Raw genomic sequence first — 18,758 nt, 5'->3', positions numbered from 1 at the left:
TAGTCTCTTTTGAAATAATTTTCAAATAAAACAATAAAAAAAAATTGATAAGTCAAATTCAGATTTGACCTCGAGTACTCGGAGTCAAACCGAGTTTTGTCCGATTTTTTAATAAATCGGTTTTGAACCCGATTACTCGGAACTCGGATCGGACGAGGGATAAAAAACGAGTACTCGGAATGAGTACTCGGCCGACTCAGCGATTTTTAGAACACTGGATATGAGAATTGAACTTTTTTATTGAGTGTAGCTATTGTTTTTTTACGCCTCAATATATGTGTTAAAAAGTCAAACATCAGTTAAAATGGGACAGTGGGAGTAACTAATATGATTGAGTTTTCTTTCTTGTTTTGGCAAAGTGGAATTGAACCCCTGTGGCCCTGTCCGATTCTGATATCCAACCAATCACCCCTTTATCATCACTACACATGTACGTACAATTAATTTACTCGCATCTTTTCACTGTAGCAAGATACCATAATCCATAAAGAATAAATAGCCAAAATAGTGAGTTGACATGGAGAGAAGTGTCGTATATATCGGCCCTTTGTTGAAATCACTAATTTGTCTTTACCTTCCCTCACCCAACTCTCCGGTCCTCTTAAACAAAACACAACAAAATTGTAATAAATCTACTCTTGTTCAGTCCCCAACTGACAGATTTCTCAATAAATACAACACCTACAGCAAACAACTATGTCTTCCCATTTCTTGTTTTTTTTCTTGCACTGACAACTCAAAATCTTGGCTCTTTTGTTTCAGCATCCAATGGCTTTCACAGCTTCTGTGACCAAACAGCTTGGAGACTTGCTTCAGGAACAACAGGAGCCTTTTGTCCTTGAGCTTTATCTCATCGATAGAGGGTATCGAAAAAATGTGATGCTTTCGAAGAGGAACAGAATTTTCAGGAGGGCGTGTAGGAGCGAAGTGTTGTGCAGGAGGAGAAAAATAATTTCGAGGTGTTCGAGTGCTGTAAAGGCTTTGTTTGAAATTCTTGGAGTGAAGAGAGGGAGCAGCAGAAAAAGTGCAGAGGGTACGTTTTCGCGAAAAGGCCAGCACAGGCATGGGAATTTACTCGATGATGATGAGGTAGGAGCATTTTTTAAGTCGATTCATGTGTGTATGGGAATTTTAATGACTAATAAAATTGTTGAGAACCAGTCCATCCAAAATCTTAACGTTTTAGATTGACTGGTTCTCAACATGGTATTAGAGCTCTGGTTTAGCGGAGGCCAACTGGTTCTCAACAAAAATGACCTGCAGGGTGATATGGATAGGAAGATGAAGAAGATTTCAGAAGACAGGATGCAGCTCAGTCCTGTTTCAGTTCTTGAAGCAGCATTGTCTAATGAAGAGTCACCTGTTCATATAAGTAAGTTTCTTTACCGCAAAGCCTATTTTATATTTGTTCTGAGGCTCGAACCCTTGAATATCTTGTTACCGGGAGAAGAGGGAAATCCACGAGGGCGCCATGTTAAAAAAAAGGAATTATTCAAATATTATGTCAAGAAAATTTAAGCAAAAACTCCTACTTATACGCATACTTACTACTTGTAACTTTGTGCCTACTCATTGTAGTAGATCAAACAATTCAAAACACGGAGATATTGCGCGAAGAAGTCTCCAGTGACTCTATCTACTCCGATTCCTACGAATCACTAGAAAAATATTTATCAGGAAAAACAAGCGAGGTTTCTAAGCCTAATTCACATTCTCAACACACGAAAGTCACGTTAGCGTTGCTGCAAACGAAGCAGCTTCTGTTCGACTGTGTGAAGGAGGTTGTAGAGACTCAAAGATTGAACAACAAGAGGCCCTGTGAGTTTAGAGAAGCTCTGGGAGCTGAGGCATTTGGCAAGAGTTTGTGTGAGAATATTCTAAGATGGACTACACAATCTCTGAATGCAAATTACTCAAACCAGCTATTTGATAGAGACGTTTTGTGTTCAGCAGAATGGAATGTTTTTGAACAGGGGAAAGGAATAATAGGCAAGGAGATTGCAGATTGCATTTTAGAAGATATTAGCGTTGACATTGTAATGGACTTGATTAGAGTGTAATTATGAGTTTTATAGAAGCTAATTAAGATACTTTTCAAGTCGCATTCAGTCATTCATAGTTTTGGTCAATTTCCAGCGTATGTATGTACTAGTTTTATAGGTTGGGCATTAAATTTTAAGTCGTACAAGGCTAAGGATTCATGTGCTGAATACATTCAGGAAATCCCGGGCATCAGGCCACGTTATTGGAATTATTCAGACCTTTCTTTGCAATAAAATGATTAATCACGATTCACGGGTCACTGATCAAAATTAATTTAGTAACATTTACTAAATTGATATATGATTATTTTAAATTGTTTCCTTAAGGGGTCATTTGATAAATCTGAACAATATTTTCTGACCGACATAAATTTCTGGATCATTCGAGTTTTTGAACCATTCATGTGAGTCATTTGACTGATCTGAACAATATTTTCTGGATGGATGAAAATTTTTAAATTATATACTGAACATATAATAAATTTTAATCTAAAAAATAAATTAAATCATTTTATAATCTTGAAATAATTAATAATTTAAAAAGATTTTATTATACCTCTGTTAATTATAAGTCTTATTATTAATATTAAATATGAATAAAGATATTGATTAATATAAATAAAAAAATCATTTTTAATGGGAATAATAATTAGATAAGTTCATATCTTTCTTTTTAAAATTTATTCTATGAAATTGATTTCATTAACTAAACACTGATATAACACATTTACAATGAACTTAGAAATAACACGTACCCTATGGGAAAGATGCATCAGTGACATACCCAGATAGAATTGTGAAGCCCATTCGTCCGGCTGAATTTTGGTTCGTCCAGACTCCAGAGCGTTAAAAAACCAAACAAATGATCTATAGATGACTCTCTCTCCCTATAGATGGCCCCTGAATCTTTTAAGATTTTTTTTCTCAACTTTTACAAATATTAATATTCTGACCGATTTTTAATCAATTATTTCAGATTTTAGTTGATCAATTTGAACTTTTAATGATTTTACAAATTCTAATATAATATAACGTGTGTGTTTTTAACTAAAATAGTCCGAGCATTAACTGGTCCGAATTTTTATATTGATATTAAATACCAATTTTTATATTAACCATTTTCATGTGATTAGTGATTAATTGACGATTTTTAGCACACTGCCCAGTGTCCATAAAGCATCCTGGCTTCTATGAATTTCTTGCATACACCGAAAATATCATCATAAAAAAAAAACAAGCCCAAGTGAGCAGTCACAAGGTTGGAGGCACAGATACAAAGTTAATATATACAACTTATTTAGCAAAAAAATAAGTTATTAAGTTTACTTCAGGGAGTTGCTTGCGGCCATTTAATTTCATATAGTATTCTTCATTATCTCTTTAATTATTTAGAAGAAAAAAACTATCCCCTGGGGGAAAGTGTTCAAAAACTGAAATATATCATCACAAAGCAATACAAGATAGAACTTTTCTGTCCGATAAAAAATGCCCCAAGAAAATATATAAAGCGGATGTATGACAATAACACTGATGTCTTGCCATGTTTTTTCTTACATCAAAGACATGTAAATATCCATCATCACTCATCACTGACGGAGCTTGCTGTAAATTAATCCCCAAAAGAAAGTCAGGAAAACTCTATTTTCCAAATATAAAAATGTAAGAGCCTATTATGGAGACAAAATCACCTCTCGACCACAACAATGTATTACTGCGATATGAGAAGTCAATTTATAATGGACATGATTGGCAAGTACCAAGCAGAATACTAATTTAACAAAGGAGGTGATTCTAGCAAGACATTACCAAAAAGGGTTAACACTTGCCGGTCACAAACTCATCAGAATTAATGATAAGAAATGTATGATTAGACTCCGAGTCTTGTATTTTATGAAACCTAGAGTATCTGAAGTAGGCACTACTGAATTTCCCCATCCTCGCCAAGCTCACCATCTTCAAGCTCGTCATGACCACCAGTTCTACGAGAACCATCACGGTGATCTCTCCTGTGTCTTTTGTGTCTGCTTTCACCATCTGACTCGGGCGTATAAGCATGCTACAAGGAGAAAACATAAAACAAGGTTGGTCATTAAAGTCGTAACCAATTTACATATGATAACAAATTTATCACAGAAAGTTAACCACCTTTCTAGATTTTTTACGACCACTGCCATGACGGCGGGATTTCTTTGTGTCCTCTATCTCATCCTCGCTTCCATGACGACGAGACTTCTTCCCGTCGTCATTCTCATCATCACTGCCATGTCGACGGCTCTTCTTTGAGTGCTCTTTCTCATCCTCACTGCCATGTCGACGAGACTTCTTATAAGAATCCTCTTTTTCATCCTCCTCAGAATTCACATCATTATGGTGTCGCTTCCGATGTTTTCTTTCCCTGTCCTTTTCTCTTTTCTTGTCCTCTTTGTGGACATAATTGTCAGCGGCATCCAGATTTTCACCCTCATTATTGTCCTTGGACCGCTCGACGCTCGTCTCGTTATCTTTTTCATGTTCTTTCTCTTTCTCTTTCTCTCGCCTTTCTCTTTCCTTTCTTTTCTCTTTTTCCTCTTTCTCCTTCTCTTTCTTGGCCTACAGAGCAGGGACAACAGTTAGAAACATAACACAACAAAAGAGGAAGAAGTTCACTTTTAATAAAACTTTGTATGGCGCAAAGAAGGTGATAGTGAAGGTTAACATGGTAGCTTAGAGACTAATAAACCTTCACTTTAGGGACTAATAAACCTTCTCTTTACAGGTGAAGTAACAGCATAATGACATTACACCTTCATGCAGAAGTATGTTAATAAATCATGATCGAAAGATTAGGAGCAATATAGACGAAGCATACTAGTACAAGATCATCCATCATATATAATTTACTCACAAGGGAGAAGGAATTGCACAGGTAATTAACCTCCAAGACTGCGATAATTTAATATCGAGTTAAAGACCTCCTATGAACAAATCATTTGATTATTGTATTTGTTATTCCTAACTTTACACTTATCACTCTCATTAACAAAAAATTCTGATAAACCGCAGTCGTGAATAGACAGGCTTGACAAAGCAGCCCAGATATTTCACCAGGATTTAACAGCAAATGATGGAGTTCCAAGTTTATAATGTCCTTCTGCACTGATAAAATACATTACTGGCGGAACTATTATAGGTGGCATCACTTAAGTGCATGGGTCTGAGAGATAGTCCTTGAACAACATGGAGCAAATGATTTATAATCTTTGTCTGCAGAATCTGGAAGGATGGGGGCAGAGAAGAGAGTCTACAAAATTGAAAAGGGGAAGGAACTCTTTTTTCCTTTTCCTGTCTAATTTAGGAGATTAACAAGAGTAACACGGATTTTTCTCTTTATAATTTTAATTCATCATGCTACAAACATTGTACAGCAGTGACATTTTCTTCCAAACAAAGATAGTGAAAGACCAAACACAAAAGGCAACATACTTTTTATATATCACTGAACTTGAAAGTAACATTTAATCAGATTAAGATCTGCACTACAGTTAAATAAAAAAGTGTACCTTTTCCTCCTCTCGTTTTCTTTCCTTGTCTCTTGCCTTCTCTTGGAGACGTGCAATGTGTTCCTCAAAAATCTGCCTAGCTGAGCTCTCTTCCTTAATTGCTCTAATGATTGCCATACAAATAATTGTAAATATATCAAAAAGTGACTTCAAGTAATCATGTAATTAAACAGCTAGGCTTGCCCATAATTAAGACAAAGAATTACCGATACTCTGAGCTACTGTCAAAAAGCTGCTTGCATTCATCCCACTCAGATGATGCAGTTATATCCTACAAGACAACCCAAAACAAGAATCAGCTAAGCTAAGATACAGCCCAAATTCGGTGTTAGGTAATAAGCTAAGATGTTGTGGTTAAAAAATATTGATTTCAGTAGAGAATATTAAATCTGGGGTCTCATTACAGTAACTAACCTTGATGGTCCTCAATTTATCACTGAAGTCTTCAGCAAGACGCTGTCTTTTTTTGGCTTCTTTCTCCTCCTTCTCTTTCACTCTTTCAAGTAGATCTTCAAATACAAGCTGCAGAGTAGAATTCAGTACAATATTCAGACAGAGCTTAGTGAACCAGTAATCAGTAACATAATTAGTCATGTAGCATTGTTTCAAAACATTAACAATCAATCTAAAGCACAACTGCCACACTGCTTGGAAACTAAGACACTTCCAAGTAAACAATCCAGAAGTTATAGAAATAAAAGGTGGCATTCACTGATAAGTAGAAGCCTCAATGAGTTGCCAAATAAATGATTTTACCAATAAAAGTTTAAGGGTATTAAAATTAAAGCAAGATTCTACAATAGTACAAATAAAGAAGTACAAGGCTCTAAATTACACTGCCTTTCACCCATTGTGAATGTTTTAGGGTACTATGATGTAAACTGTCAATAACAAATTAGAATGTTTTATACCTACAACAGGTTGCAAGTGTGTTTATCTTTTTGCAAAATACCACCAGTAATAAAGATATATACTGCAGTACAGCACTGTGCATTGGGCAAGAAAGACAAGCAGGTTCTAATAGATTCTAAGGTTTAGGTACCAGGATTTTTGGAGCAACTCATTTCTAAAGGGACTTGTCAAGTTAAATGTCGTGATAAGACCGAGGCTGATCATAATTCTCATTTTAAAGCCACAAGGAGTAAAAAATCGAATAATTTACCGCCTAAAACAGAGTACTTATAACGGAAGAAAGACACTACACCTGTAGATTGATACTAGATATTGATAGTGAATCAATAATTTCAGCAATGGCAGTCTTGAAGTCTTCAAATGTCCAACTTGATTCAACAGTGATCTGCAAAAGGTAAAAACACGAAGACTGAGATAAGATAAAGAAGCAAGCACATATCATCACATACAACCTTTAAAGGAATGTAATATGAAAAACATATAAAGAATCTATAAGCATAATGTCCTGCCTTTGCCGACTTGAGAGCATCTTTTAAATTCGCCTTGTCTTCATCGTACTGCAAGAACATGCAAAGAAAATAGTTATAATTTCCGCATAAAACCATTTACCAAAAACACGGAAAATTTAAGGGTAAAATATATAGCATATTGGAGGTAGTCATCTCTGCACGCTGCCGAAGAGAATTGCTTTAAAAGTCGCTCACAATTCTCCATTCAAAAAGAACTTGTAAGGTGCTGTCCTGCGGTTTAATAAACTTGGAAGACTAAAGTCTCCTCCAAGGTAAAGACTTGTATTTGTCTCTTATTCCGAAATCCTATTCGATAGAGATGCATTGCTTGTACTTTAACATTGTCACAAGCTTCTTACATCATTTTCAAACTGCAAGGGCCATGAATGTACATACTAAGCTCACATAGGGTCGTGGATACTGAAAAGTGTAAGCTACCTGAAGAAGGGGGTAGATTCCTATGATATGTGGAAACTACTTCCCATGTTTAAAAGTGCCAAACAATCTGATTAATTGTCACTTCCAAGAAAGTTGAAATTACTAAATATATGTGCACGCGGCCTAAAAAAGAACTTAAAACTTAGGTATCAAGATGGGGCGATCCCTATACTGGGAGGAAATTTCTACTTCCCAGAAAGTTCCACTTTGCATCTTTTCGTTACAAAGTGTCAACCAAATTATCTCATTAATTGTCACTTCCTAGAAAGTAGAAGTTCCTATATATAGTTGCATGCCGCCCGAAAAATAGCTTAAAAGGTATTAAGATATCTGTGTCACTATATTCATCAATAGTGCCATTTCTACAAGGTTTCAGGGTATAGATTACTTCTGAGGTGGTATTTTGGTATGAAAGTTCAACACCCTGGTGCTTGGTAACTAGCTTCAAAATTTCCAAAGGAAGGAAATCATTCAGTTTTTAGTTGCTTCTTGTACTTCTGACAGAACTTTAAGCAATATAAAAGTTGTTGCCAATATTAAAATGCCTACATTGGCATCAATGGTAAAACCATTTGTGTAAAAGTTTCTCTATCTCCCGCAAATTCCAACTTTATACTAGTCATATTTTCTCTATTGGCATTCATCAATCTAACTTCATAAGCCGATATAAAAGATATTTCAGGGCCATAAGGTGGAGGGGAGGTCTTTGAAAAAGTACCTGTCTTTGTAAATCTTCTGAAACATCCTCAAACAATTCTTTGGGTGTGGAACCAGAAAGATTTAGTGCAACAGCATGATAAGGTGCAGAATCCTTAACCTAGAACCATAACCAAAGAGCACACAATTAAATTTGAGTAGATAATGAGTAGCTAAAAAGTAATGCTTCGCAATTTGAGTATATAATGAGTAGCAAAAAAGTTTACAAAGTCAATATAAACAGTGCATACCTTCTGACAATAATCAAACCACAAAGTTTTAGCCGTAAAATTACCAGAAGCAACATCTACCTCCATCATCTTGCGGAATTCATCACGGTTTTTCCGCTCTACCCGTTTTACTTGTTCCTTGAATTAAGTAAAAAATAATAAAAAATTAGAACATGAATCAGAAAGCAACCCGGATCAAGTCCTGAGTCCAGTTGACCAAAATGCAACCAACTTGCTGACCCACATGCCCACTAGACTTATAGCACCCTGCATGTTTTGATGTGAGACCGAGATTAAAAAAAAAATTACAATCTTTTGGCACCTTTTTTATCTTCCTTTGTTCATCTTCCTCCTTTTCCAAGTCACGAATATATTCCTGTTCAAATTGCCAGTGTCAAAAAATAATAGATTTGGATCAAAATTTAAAATCATAAATTTAATTCAATATACTTGCCTGAAAAATTTCCAGCCGGTCAATTTTTTCAAGTCGGGAACCACTTTCACTTTCTTCCATACGATCCTGAACTTTCCTCCATTGAGTATCCACCTGCCATGACCCAAGAGAATAATAATAAAAACTGGACACATGGTTACCAAATATCTATCCTTCCTAGTAGAATACGCCTGAAAAGGATATATACCTTGACCAAACCACAGGTTTCGAGGAATTTTCTGTAATCGAGCCTATTTTGTCGGTACTCCTCCTGAGCCTTCATTTTTTCCTACAATTAGAAACCCAACATATCAATAATACATGTAAACATATGGCAAAAAAAAATAATACATGTAAACAATATATTGCAGAACCTCCCTAACTATCAGATGATGCTAATCTAATCTAGTCTAATCCTTAAAAAATATACAAGCACATTTTCTAAAATAATTTGAGATAGATATATCACATAGCATCCACATATCACCTTGCAGAAGTCCTACACCTATAAATGTTTACAGGACTTTTTTTAGTGTTTTTTAGGCATAGGAACCCCCAAATGAAGGAGGCAGGTTGAGCCCACCCACAACCAAATAAAAAAACCAAAATACAGAAAGAAATTCAATAATTTATGAGCTTTGAAATCCAGAAAATGTGATGCTAGACAAGGTATGAAATGGAACAGAAGTGATGAAGGTGATTAAATCAACAAACATAAACAGAGCCAACTTGGGTGGTAAAGTCGCAACTCAACCACTACCAAGTTCCCTATCATATTCATCCCCATTAAAACGACGGATAAACATGAACAACGTCCCACTTATATTTGTTTGCACTAGTTCCCAGATGTTTACCTTTTTCTGTAGATCCACTAAATAGTTTTTAAAGAGATCTTCACGATCCGCAGCTCGTTCAACAGCCTTAAACCTCTCATCATTTTCAAAAAGAGTTGCAGCTTTGCTGTACTCACAATGTAATTACCACTTGGTCATACAAAATAACATGCATTGCATTATCAGTCAGATACTAATATAAAAGCATAACAATCAAAGGAAGTCTTATTACCTCCATCTCATGGATGACGTGAGTTCCCTAGACTCCTGCACAACAAACACAAACTGTGATCAGGAGACCAGCAAAGATGTCGTAACCACACTGGTGACCTCTTTCCTTCTATACAGGTAAAATAGATTTGAAATATATCATCCAGTCGTGCACGCACACACATACACCAAAATACAAACCAAAATTAAAATGCAAACTAAAAACTATTCTAAGCCCTTATATGAATCTAATCTGACAGTCCCCTAGAAGTTACTACACATAATTAAAATACACCCTCCCACACATGATCTCACATAATCACATCCGTATCCAGTTTGATTTTCCAGTCAATCGGTGAGTTTTTTTTTTTTGAAATTTGACTTCGTTGCATTTTCCTATATCTCTCAACGATCAATTTGCGAACCATATGCGCTATATTCCGATGTGATTTAAAAAGATCCCAACTATCCTTAATACTAAACATTCCTCTTTACAGTAATCCAATTTATTAAAGCATTAATGTTTTCTAATTACATAAATTAATACCTAGATTCTTGGAAGTCAAAGACATATTTCCAGGTCTTATTTTACAAGATAATCATGTTTGCCATTTTTTCCATGAATAATTAAACCACTCATATTCTAATAATTATCATTATAACACCAAGTACACATCTGGAAATGGACAAGTATCATAAATTATAGCAAACATGATGTTGTGAAAACCGAATCCTGCATATTAGTGGCACCACATTCTTTTGATGAAATTTATAACAAGCCTCGTCAGTCTGGTAGGGAGAAAGATTTGCAAAGCGTTACGAGAAGAGCCCTGGGAGCTTACTTAAAGGGCGTTTTAAGTATTCAAACAGGACAGCAAAGCAGTTGCAAACATAATGTTACAAATATAATTGAGCAAAGTAGTTGCAAACATAATTTGATAAGTGAAGTGAAAACCATAAGACGAGACCAGCATTAATTCCAAGTTGTAGCTAACTTACTTCCAACATCTTTGTAAATTCCTCTTTTGCTTTCCTCTGCCTTAAGCGCCGTTCTTCAGCTTCCAATTTTTTCCGTTGCATCAAGTACTTCAAGCACAAGCATTGAAACAATCAAGACATGAAGAAGAAGAAAAAAAAAAAAGACTTGCAGCTGATCTGAGAGAAGTAAAAGTAGTTCTAGCCAAATTCAACTATTTTCCCTGGATACGGTCAAAGAGCAATCACAGAGCTATTGGGAATGTTTTTAGAAATAATACCTCATTGAATGTTTGTTTCCGCTCACCGAGTGTTTTTAAGGCACCATATCTCTTGTCATTTATGATCACTCGCATAGCCTAGCACAGTACCTTCCGTCATTAAATGTGATGCAGAAAATAATTATCAGTAATGTAAATATCATACACACTGTACCTGCTCCCAGTTCCAGTCAGCCTCCACATTTGCAGACTCCAATAGTGCTTTGAATGCATTTTTGGCCTCCTAAACAAAAAAAATTGTTCAAGTTATTTAACAAAGTTACGTGAATAAATTGCCTGTATGTGTCCATATCCAGGCTCAGTACCTGCTTATTAGCATATAAAAAAGGTTCATCTTCGACAGTTTTGTCTTCCACTGGCGTCGAGTTAATCTTCCCAGCATCCGCCTTTCCCTTTTTTGCTTCCTATTCGTTTCACAATCATTACATAACACATTAATGAGAGACTGAAAGCATGCATCTATTGTCCAGATATGACATTATTTATAAACTGAATGGCCTGTTAAGATTAAACATGAATAGGCTAATAAAGAGCAGTAGGCAAGATTGCAAGTCAGAAAGTACAATGAACGAGATGCAATAATTATTTGTAGCAAACCAAAAATTGCATTTAGCACAACGGAGACTATTATTGGACTGCTGACAGCTAGCACTACCTCAATATCTTGCACAGAAGCTCCCTCTGAAGAATTCCCAGCATCACGTGAAACTGGAGTTTCAGATCCAGTACTGCAGTCACAAGAAAGCACAAGTAAATATCATTTCAACTTCAGACTGAAGATTATCTATAAAACTGTAGCAATCATAAAACCATACACTGGAGTTGTGTTGACATTAACAGAAGCATTAGAAAGTCCCACACTTCCTGCAACAGTTGCAGTGGTAGTGTCTGCAGCAACATTCACAACAGGTGTAGCTGATTCAGAAATGGTCATAAGGGGAGCACTGACGGGTGTAACAGGAACAGGGCTTGAAGCTACCCCAACTGTTGTCGATGCTACTTCGTTTGAAGGGGGTGCAGTAGTCAGCACATCAACCATTTCTTTGGCCGTTCCTGAAGTAGCTATAACTGATTCCGACTGTGATCCATCTCCAGCTGCTTTCTCAGCCTGTTCACGTGCTAACTGGTGGCATTTATTTAGAATTAGTGCTCAAAGGATGTTGAAGATAAGTATTCAAATATACCAAAGTTTCTTTATAGCAACCTTTAATTCGTCAGGAATGGACCACTTTGATTGCTTTGTGATCTTGTTATAATAATACCTGCAGAGGCCGAACACATAAATCAGACAATGAAACCAAAATGACAACATAACGGGAATATTACTACTCAGCACTACTAACTACAGGCATGAATAATGCCTCTTACTTTCTGCCCTCAGCAGTTGTGAACTCTTTCCAAACAGTGGATGCATCCGCTTTCTGTCAAAGGAGAACTTATCATTAGTAAGAAAAAAATCAAGAGCACAATCACAAAGATGATATCAACGATGGTCATTCAGTCATTTACATATTTATCATCAACGCCTATAGACATGTAATGAAGATGACATATATATATATATATATTTGAGAGCAATGAAACAATTATATACCACAAAAAAAAAAACGATTAATGAGTAACACGAACTTGATCAATCAAATGGGTATACCACAAACTTATGTAATAACCTGAAACAATTTAAGGTTAAAATGGGTATACTATAAAATGATAGAAAGATGCGAGAGTAAATATATAGTGTAGCATCAAAGTACTTGTGAAAATGGAGTGTTCATGAGCTTAAGTATAATAATACAAGGAATAGAAAAATTGAGTCTTTACTCTTTACTACATCACAATCTAATATCAAAATTTCAACATAGTTCATAAAAATGCCCTACTAACTTATATTTCAAACCTCCAAGCACAGCTCATACCTGAATGTGATGGCTACATCGACCAAGTGATCTGCTAAAATCACATGTTCTATTGCCCGCAGTATGTTAATTAATTAGCTAACAGAGTGATGAGTAATACAATTAAACATCAGGAAATCATATTAAGAACAATTCACTTTACTGCACTGCTGCATATGGCCAGCCATGCACACATGAAAGGGCACAAGCAACGCCACAAGGCATGTATAGGAATTAGTATCACGATGCTTCATATTATCAATGAAGCAAATTACATATTCTATTAAGATTCGCAACTGCACTGTCTGTGAAGAAAAGTTACTTGGCACCAACATATCATTTAATGGACCAAAAAAAGTCACAACAAACTGTGTGCTTGTGGAAATCATTCTGAAACATCAACCAATATCCAGTGCTAAGGTGGCAAAAGAATCTCAGATGATGGCTTATTACATTAATACTATCTGTACAAATAATGTAATCAGTAACTTAAAGAAACACTGTGACGATTAAATTGAGATCCATAGCACTATCCCAAAAGAAAAAGAAAAAATCATGAACGAGAATGCTCGAACAGAAGTAGAAACTAGCAAGTAATGCAGTTCAAGTATAAAAACAAAACCAGCAAACTAGTAGAGGCTATTACTAACAAGTCACACAATATCAATGTTCTCCGCCTATGACCAAATATATACATAGATGCAATACTAAACGGCTATATATTTTAATCTACAATTTTTTACATGAACAAGGACTGTGGCACTACGATTAGACAATAGGTCTGCACAACCGATATCACAAGAGCAATGCTCCTTCACATAGTAATTTAAATATAAATAGCATATTGTTGCCTGCCTTGAGAAAGTGAAACCGCCTTCACAGTGAGCAAATAGAGCAGTTGTTATAATCCCCTGATTTTCCATGACATCTACAAACCAGAGGAACATGCAAATAAAAGGAGGATTTACATAAAAACAACTTCGATCATATCAAGTACATCTAAAGTCGTCACCATCTATAAACTGAGCAAAGACTAATCAAGTAGAAAATCATAAGAGCATATTCCTAGCAATGAATGAAGATAATGATGATGATCTATCAAGAACAGAGGGTAATTCACACAATGCCTCACCTCTAAAGGTGTCATTAGTTCCAAAGGCTTCTCCCAACAAGATTGCTTCGTTATTTTGTTGTAATAGTATCTGAAAATTACAAAATTCAACAGAAAGAAAAGAAATGTGGAGAGTGGTGTGAGTAGGCAAAAAAAAAAAGATATCCTGAAGAAACTGATTGTCAATATAAAAAATTAGAATTGGTCACAAGAGCTACGCCTAAAGGATAACTTACCTTCTCCCATCACTAGCTTCAAACTCTTGCCAATCAGAGGAAGTATGTGGGGAGCTAACAACCTGTAGACCCAACAAGTGATAAAAGTAAAAATCAGTTCATCACATATCGTGTAAAAATAACATACTTAATTTTTATACAAACTGAAAAAATATAGAACAGACAGATAGACAATATAATTCTATTTTATAATAATTAAAGTAAATAAATCCAAGCATCAGGGTGAACTTATTTTATGCTCAACCTCCGGTATCACCAACATGGATAAGTGTCCAAGTGTCAATCAGCAATATATCCAAAAGATCTCATGTTTTCGGCCTAAAATAAGTGTACAAATGTTGGGTGCTCGACACGGGAACTCGAAACACAATGAAGAACCAGGTTAACAGTAGTTCAAACTAACAACGCTGTGACTTTACAAGGTAGACCAGGTCAGTAGCATATAGACATATATTCAGCAGTCTAGAAACTTTTAAGATTGACCAAGATAGCGAATTGGGTTCAGATAGCTAATTATGGTACTCTCAAGTCTAAGAACTGATTCAGTTGTACGAAAATCGTTATTCCTCTTCCACCATCATGTGCACAAAGAACAAAATTTCTCCTCAATAATCTTGAAAATATTAAACTAATAAGCAGGTATGCTTTACAACGAATTGATTTTCTTTAAGTGTGTTCATAATCTTCAACATAATGCTTTTTAGCTGCAATGATTATTATTAGATTAGACTTCTACATCAATAGAGCTTTCAAACAACATGATATAAGCCTTTTGCTCTGGAGGATGTATAAATCTTACACCCGGTTAGGATTTTGAAACATGGGATGATACTCTCCTATTTCTGCAGTGGGGGTCCCTTCCACAGAAGAAAACTATCTTAGACACCCATTTGCCGCCAAATTGTTTGGTTGTCAAAGAGTAACTTCATTCCATGATGGTCCAAGTATAACATGCGACAAGCTCATCTGGGCTTCATTTCGCATGATTATAAACATGTGTGTAACTAACAATTAAAAACAGGGCACATCATGTAATATGGGTGTACAGAGTACCACAATCAGTAATACGAAAATAATGATGGACAATCCCATAAATGACGTTACATAAACTAAGGGCATCTGCTATGTTAAGGTAGTATATAAGGTAATTAATCTATCTAACTACTGATATATGAGAATTTACGAGCACACACCGTAACAGGGCCAGGAGAAGCTGCAGGCTGCTGTGCAATTGGTTGCATAGGTGTAGCAGCGGGTAAACCTTGACTAATAGGTGGTAACCAAGGTTGCCCCCCTACAGGAACTGCAGGCATTTGTATTTGCGAAGCAGGTTGAAATTGAGGAGGCATATTCATGGTGTTTTGTGGCTGGCCATATGAAGCAGTGTACTGAAACAAAACAATAAAATAATATGAAGTCAAGAGGTATTCCAAGATGCAGAAAACAAAAAATAACAAGATCTCTTACAGTATATGATGAAGAGAGAGGCACTCCAGGACCGCCATAACCATGGCCATTTGCTGGGGCAGCTTGCTGATACTGTTGTTGACCAGATGCATAAGTCATGTTCTGCTGAAGGTAAGGCATTTGAGTAGCCTGTGATGGAGGAACAGGACCAGGCTGGAGCGGCCTTGATTGTAAATGCTGCATCGGTTGAGAATACTGTAGTGGCTGCTGCCCTTGACCAGGATGCATGACTTGCCCAGCTGGAGAAAATTGTTGTGATGCTGAGGAAACCGGCATAGGATGTTGGCCTTGTAGCGCAGGAGCCATAGGTCGAAACTGTAAATAATTAAGTTATGCCCAATTGCCCGTACATATCATTATCAGCTCTAGTAAAGAATAAACAAATAAGATGGTGGTAGTTCAAATAAGATGCTGTTTACCTGCATGGGGTAGGGTGCCCCAAAATTCTGGGAGCCCATGGGCCCAACTGAAGGCGGCCGAAGAGTCTATAACAGAAAAGATATCATAAGATGTATAGAGCTTTAAATATTCTAATGTGTTTTACCAGGAATGCAAATAAGGTATGTTTTTATTTATTGATTCACACGGATCAGAATTGCATCCAAGACAATCATGTAAAGGAGCTAGTGAAGGCCAATATAAACCTTTAGATGGCTTGACCAATCATTAGCCACATCCATAGAAAAGACAAAATCATCAACACGGGGAACAATCTCATATATATATGCAATGATCATACAGGAAAATGGATAATCCCTCATGCACAGATGTTAATACCGGGACATGTCAAAGACACAATTGGAAAGTCAACAATAATGCTCCCCTAAGCGGTTACTACATACAAATACATGTTAACAAACCATTTGTACTTTATTAAAGATTTAATAATCGGTAATGCGACTTTCGTTATTTTCATTTTGTCATAATTAACCCCACCAATTCCTGCCAAATACCAAATAAATAGTAATATGGTACAAGTACATTAATGGAAGCTGAAAAGGTCACCTAGTACCTTTTCGTAAAAATTTCCCAAAAAATTACCTCTACGCATCATATTACACCACTAAAAACCAATGCAATTATAAATCAGTAGTGCTGATGTTATATATGCCCTTTTGGTACATAAATAATAATAAAATTAACTCTTCATGATATTTTAAAAAAAGGAAGATAACAAGAGGAAGCATATATAGGATAGTATTGGGTAAAATACCATTGTCAGACAAGTACACGGGATTAAATTATATTTATAGATACAAAAACCTAGTATACCCACAACTAACAAATAAACCACATCAAATAACAATGCTCGTGAAACTTGACCAACTCCAAATCCCCCGCAAACATACAACGTATATGACTAACACAATATTCTCTACATAAAATATATCTCACGTAATCCAACAAAGATCATCTTATTCTTACATTTGTCCGCATTCCCTAAACATTTGTCTACATCGATGTGATAAATTCTCCCTTAACGATAGTCTACATATTATATGGCACTATACTGACTTCAATCTTTCTTAAGTTAATGAGTTCAACGGAAACTATGTGTGAAAATGACACCACTCAAACAGAACAGCCGTGTATTATCATTTCAAGTAACTAATCCCCCAACTAATTTTTATCTTATATACCTGAATGACCCATTACATAACCCTCCTTCCGACTAATTTCCTTCCTAATCAATTCTCCATAACCTAAAATTCCAAATCACAATTCCCAAACAACACACACAACAATTTCTGTTAGCACTACGCAACTTACATAAACAAATTCATATCTCATATACAACAGGATAATATCAAAACATATCCAAACGTATCCAAACGGCGGACGAATCATACAGAAATTTAATCACCTGACCACCGGGAGCCTGCGGATTATTCGCCATTGCCTACCTCGCAAAACGTCCACGCAATCAAAATAATCTGCGAAAAATAAATACAAACGCGTGGAAATTAGGTTTAGGCTGAAACAAGAAATAGAAATAAGCGAGTAAAATTACAATTAGATGTGTAAAATTGTGTATGCGCACCTCTGTATTCAAGATTCGGTGGCGCGATAATCGAGAGAAGCGATGGAGCTTGCGGCAATCGTTTCGCTTCTTCAGCTGGTGTTAAAGCCCTAGATGTATGATTCGAGGTTGTGCAGAGTGATAGATGTGCTGCTCTTCTTAATATTTGTGTAGTTTTAAATTGGCGATTTTGTTCTAAAACATATTATAATATAATATATGATAATATAATGTATTTGTGTAAGGGTATCGTATATTCCGATTTTTTAATGGGATAATAATCTATTAAATTTCATTAATAATCGGTGCAAAAACTCCAACGGCTTCCAAAAAAAATTGTTGTCAGGCACACTTACATATAAAATATAATGGATGGGCTACAAATGTGTATATTATAATAAATTTACGTGTAAATTGTATTAATTTAATGTATATTATAATTTTAATTTTATAAATATTATCTCAAAAATTTTTTATAACTTGATTAACACGTTTTAAAAGTTAATATTTTCGATAAAAATATGCTATTTTTAACTTTTTAATAAAAATATTGAAAACATGTTATATGATGTTACCATGCACTTTTTTTAGTAACTTCAATTACTAAAAGGTAATTTAATTGAGATTTTATATTGAAAGTGAATTTTAAATTCAAACCATTAATTAATTAATAAAGTATTGATAAATTTTTAGGATAAATTTGGTGACAAAATTTTTATATTAATAAGTATTGAACAATATGATGTAAATAATTTTTTTATTCGTAAAATTTTGTTCTTAAATTAATAATATTAAATTTTATTATAGACTTTAAAACCGTTTTTAATTAAAATTGTTGCTTTGGGTCTAATATCATATATTTTGAAATAATAAATTTTACGAGTCGAATTCGTGTCGAATTAGGTCGGGTCTAATATTACCGACCAACTAA

General features: G+C 35.3%; 2 protein-coding genes across 3 annotated transcripts; one reads left to right on the top strand and one right to left on the bottom strand.

Moving 5' to 3' along the window:
- The first annotated feature begins 534 nt into the window (after window positions 1-534).
- LOC108226604 (uncharacterized) lies at window positions 535-2,293 on the top strand. Of its 2 annotated transcripts, none has more exons than XM_017401591.2 (3): window positions 535-1,089; window positions 1,264-1,372; window positions 1,582-2,293. In XM_017401591.2, exons 1-3 carry the CDS (start codon window positions 769-771, stop codon window positions 2,058-2,060), a joined length of 909 nt encoding a protein of 302 aa, XP_017257080.1. In that variant the 5' UTR covers window positions 535-768; the 3' UTR covers window positions 2,061-2,293. The 2 variants fall into 2 exon arrangements, with proteins under 2 accessions (XP_017257080.1, XP_017257079.1); XM_017401590.2 differs by having other exon boundaries at window positions 536-1,089; window positions 1,579-2,293.
- A 1,358-nt stretch (window positions 2,294-3,651) lies between these two features.
- LOC108227494 (pre-mRNA-processing protein 40A) lies at window positions 3,652-17,988 on the bottom strand. The gene is made up of 29 exons (XM_017402658.2): window positions 17,849-17,988; window positions 17,672-17,741; window positions 16,227-16,292; window positions 15,808-16,122; window positions 15,534-15,728; window positions 14,341-14,402; window positions 14,126-14,195; window positions 12,467-12,519; window positions 12,303-12,360; window positions 11,914-12,221; window positions 11,754-11,826; window positions 11,404-11,502; window positions 11,253-11,321; window positions 11,099-11,176; window positions 10,842-10,928; window positions 9,865-9,899; window positions 9,654-9,759; window positions 9,008-9,088; window positions 8,821-8,913; window positions 8,689-8,742; window positions 8,388-8,504; window positions 8,159-8,257; window positions 7,003-7,050; window positions 6,786-6,878; window positions 5,996-6,103; window positions 5,788-5,852; window positions 5,582-5,684; window positions 4,188-4,631; window positions 3,652-4,098 (listed from the first exon to the last, which is right to left on the bottom strand). Exons 2-29 carry the CDS (start codon window positions 17,702-17,704, stop codon window positions 3,961-3,963), a joined length of 3,150 nt encoding a protein of 1,049 aa, XP_017258147.1. The 5' UTR covers window positions 17,705-17,741; window positions 17,849-17,988; the 3' UTR covers window positions 3,652-3,960.
- Between the last annotated feature and the right edge of the window lie 770 nt (window positions 17,989-18,758).

This window comes from Daucus carota, chromosome 6 (assembly GCF_001625215.2).
Source record: "Daucus carota subsp. sativus chromosome 6, DH1 v3.0, whole genome shotgun sequence".
In the NCBI taxonomy this organism is placed as follows: Eukaryota; Viridiplantae; Streptophyta; class Magnoliopsida; order Apiales; family Apiaceae; genus Daucus; species Daucus carota.
Note: the sequence above shows the minus strand (reverse complement) of the source record. Positions and strands in the feature narration are given on the sequence as shown.

Bases quoted from the DNA above. Each gene is read 5' to 3' on its own strand.
- LOC108227494 (XM_017402658.2), bottom strand. From the start codon at position 17,704: ATGGCGAATAATCCGCAGGCTCCCGGTGGTCAG. The intron at 14,403-15,533 runs GTGTGTGCTCGT...TTGGGTCTACAG, and splicing joins CTTCTCCTGGCCCTGTTACG to GTTGTTAGCTCCCCACATAC. The intron at 7,051-8,158 runs GTACTTTTTCAA...ATGTTCTTGCAG, and splicing joins CAGAAGATTTACAAAGACAG to TACGATGAAGACAAGGCGAA.
- LOC108226604 (XM_017401590.2), top strand. From the start codon at position 769: ATGGCTTTCACAGCTTCTGTGACCAAACAGCTTGGAGACTTGCTTCAG. The intron at 1,090-1,263 runs GTAGGAGCATTT...AATGACCTGCAG, and splicing joins ATTTACTCGATGATGATGAG to GGTGATATGGATAGGAAGAT. The intron at 1,373-1,578 runs GTAAGTTTCTTT...TACTCATTGTAG, and splicing joins AGAGTCACCTGTTCATATAA to TAGATCAAACAATTCAAAAC.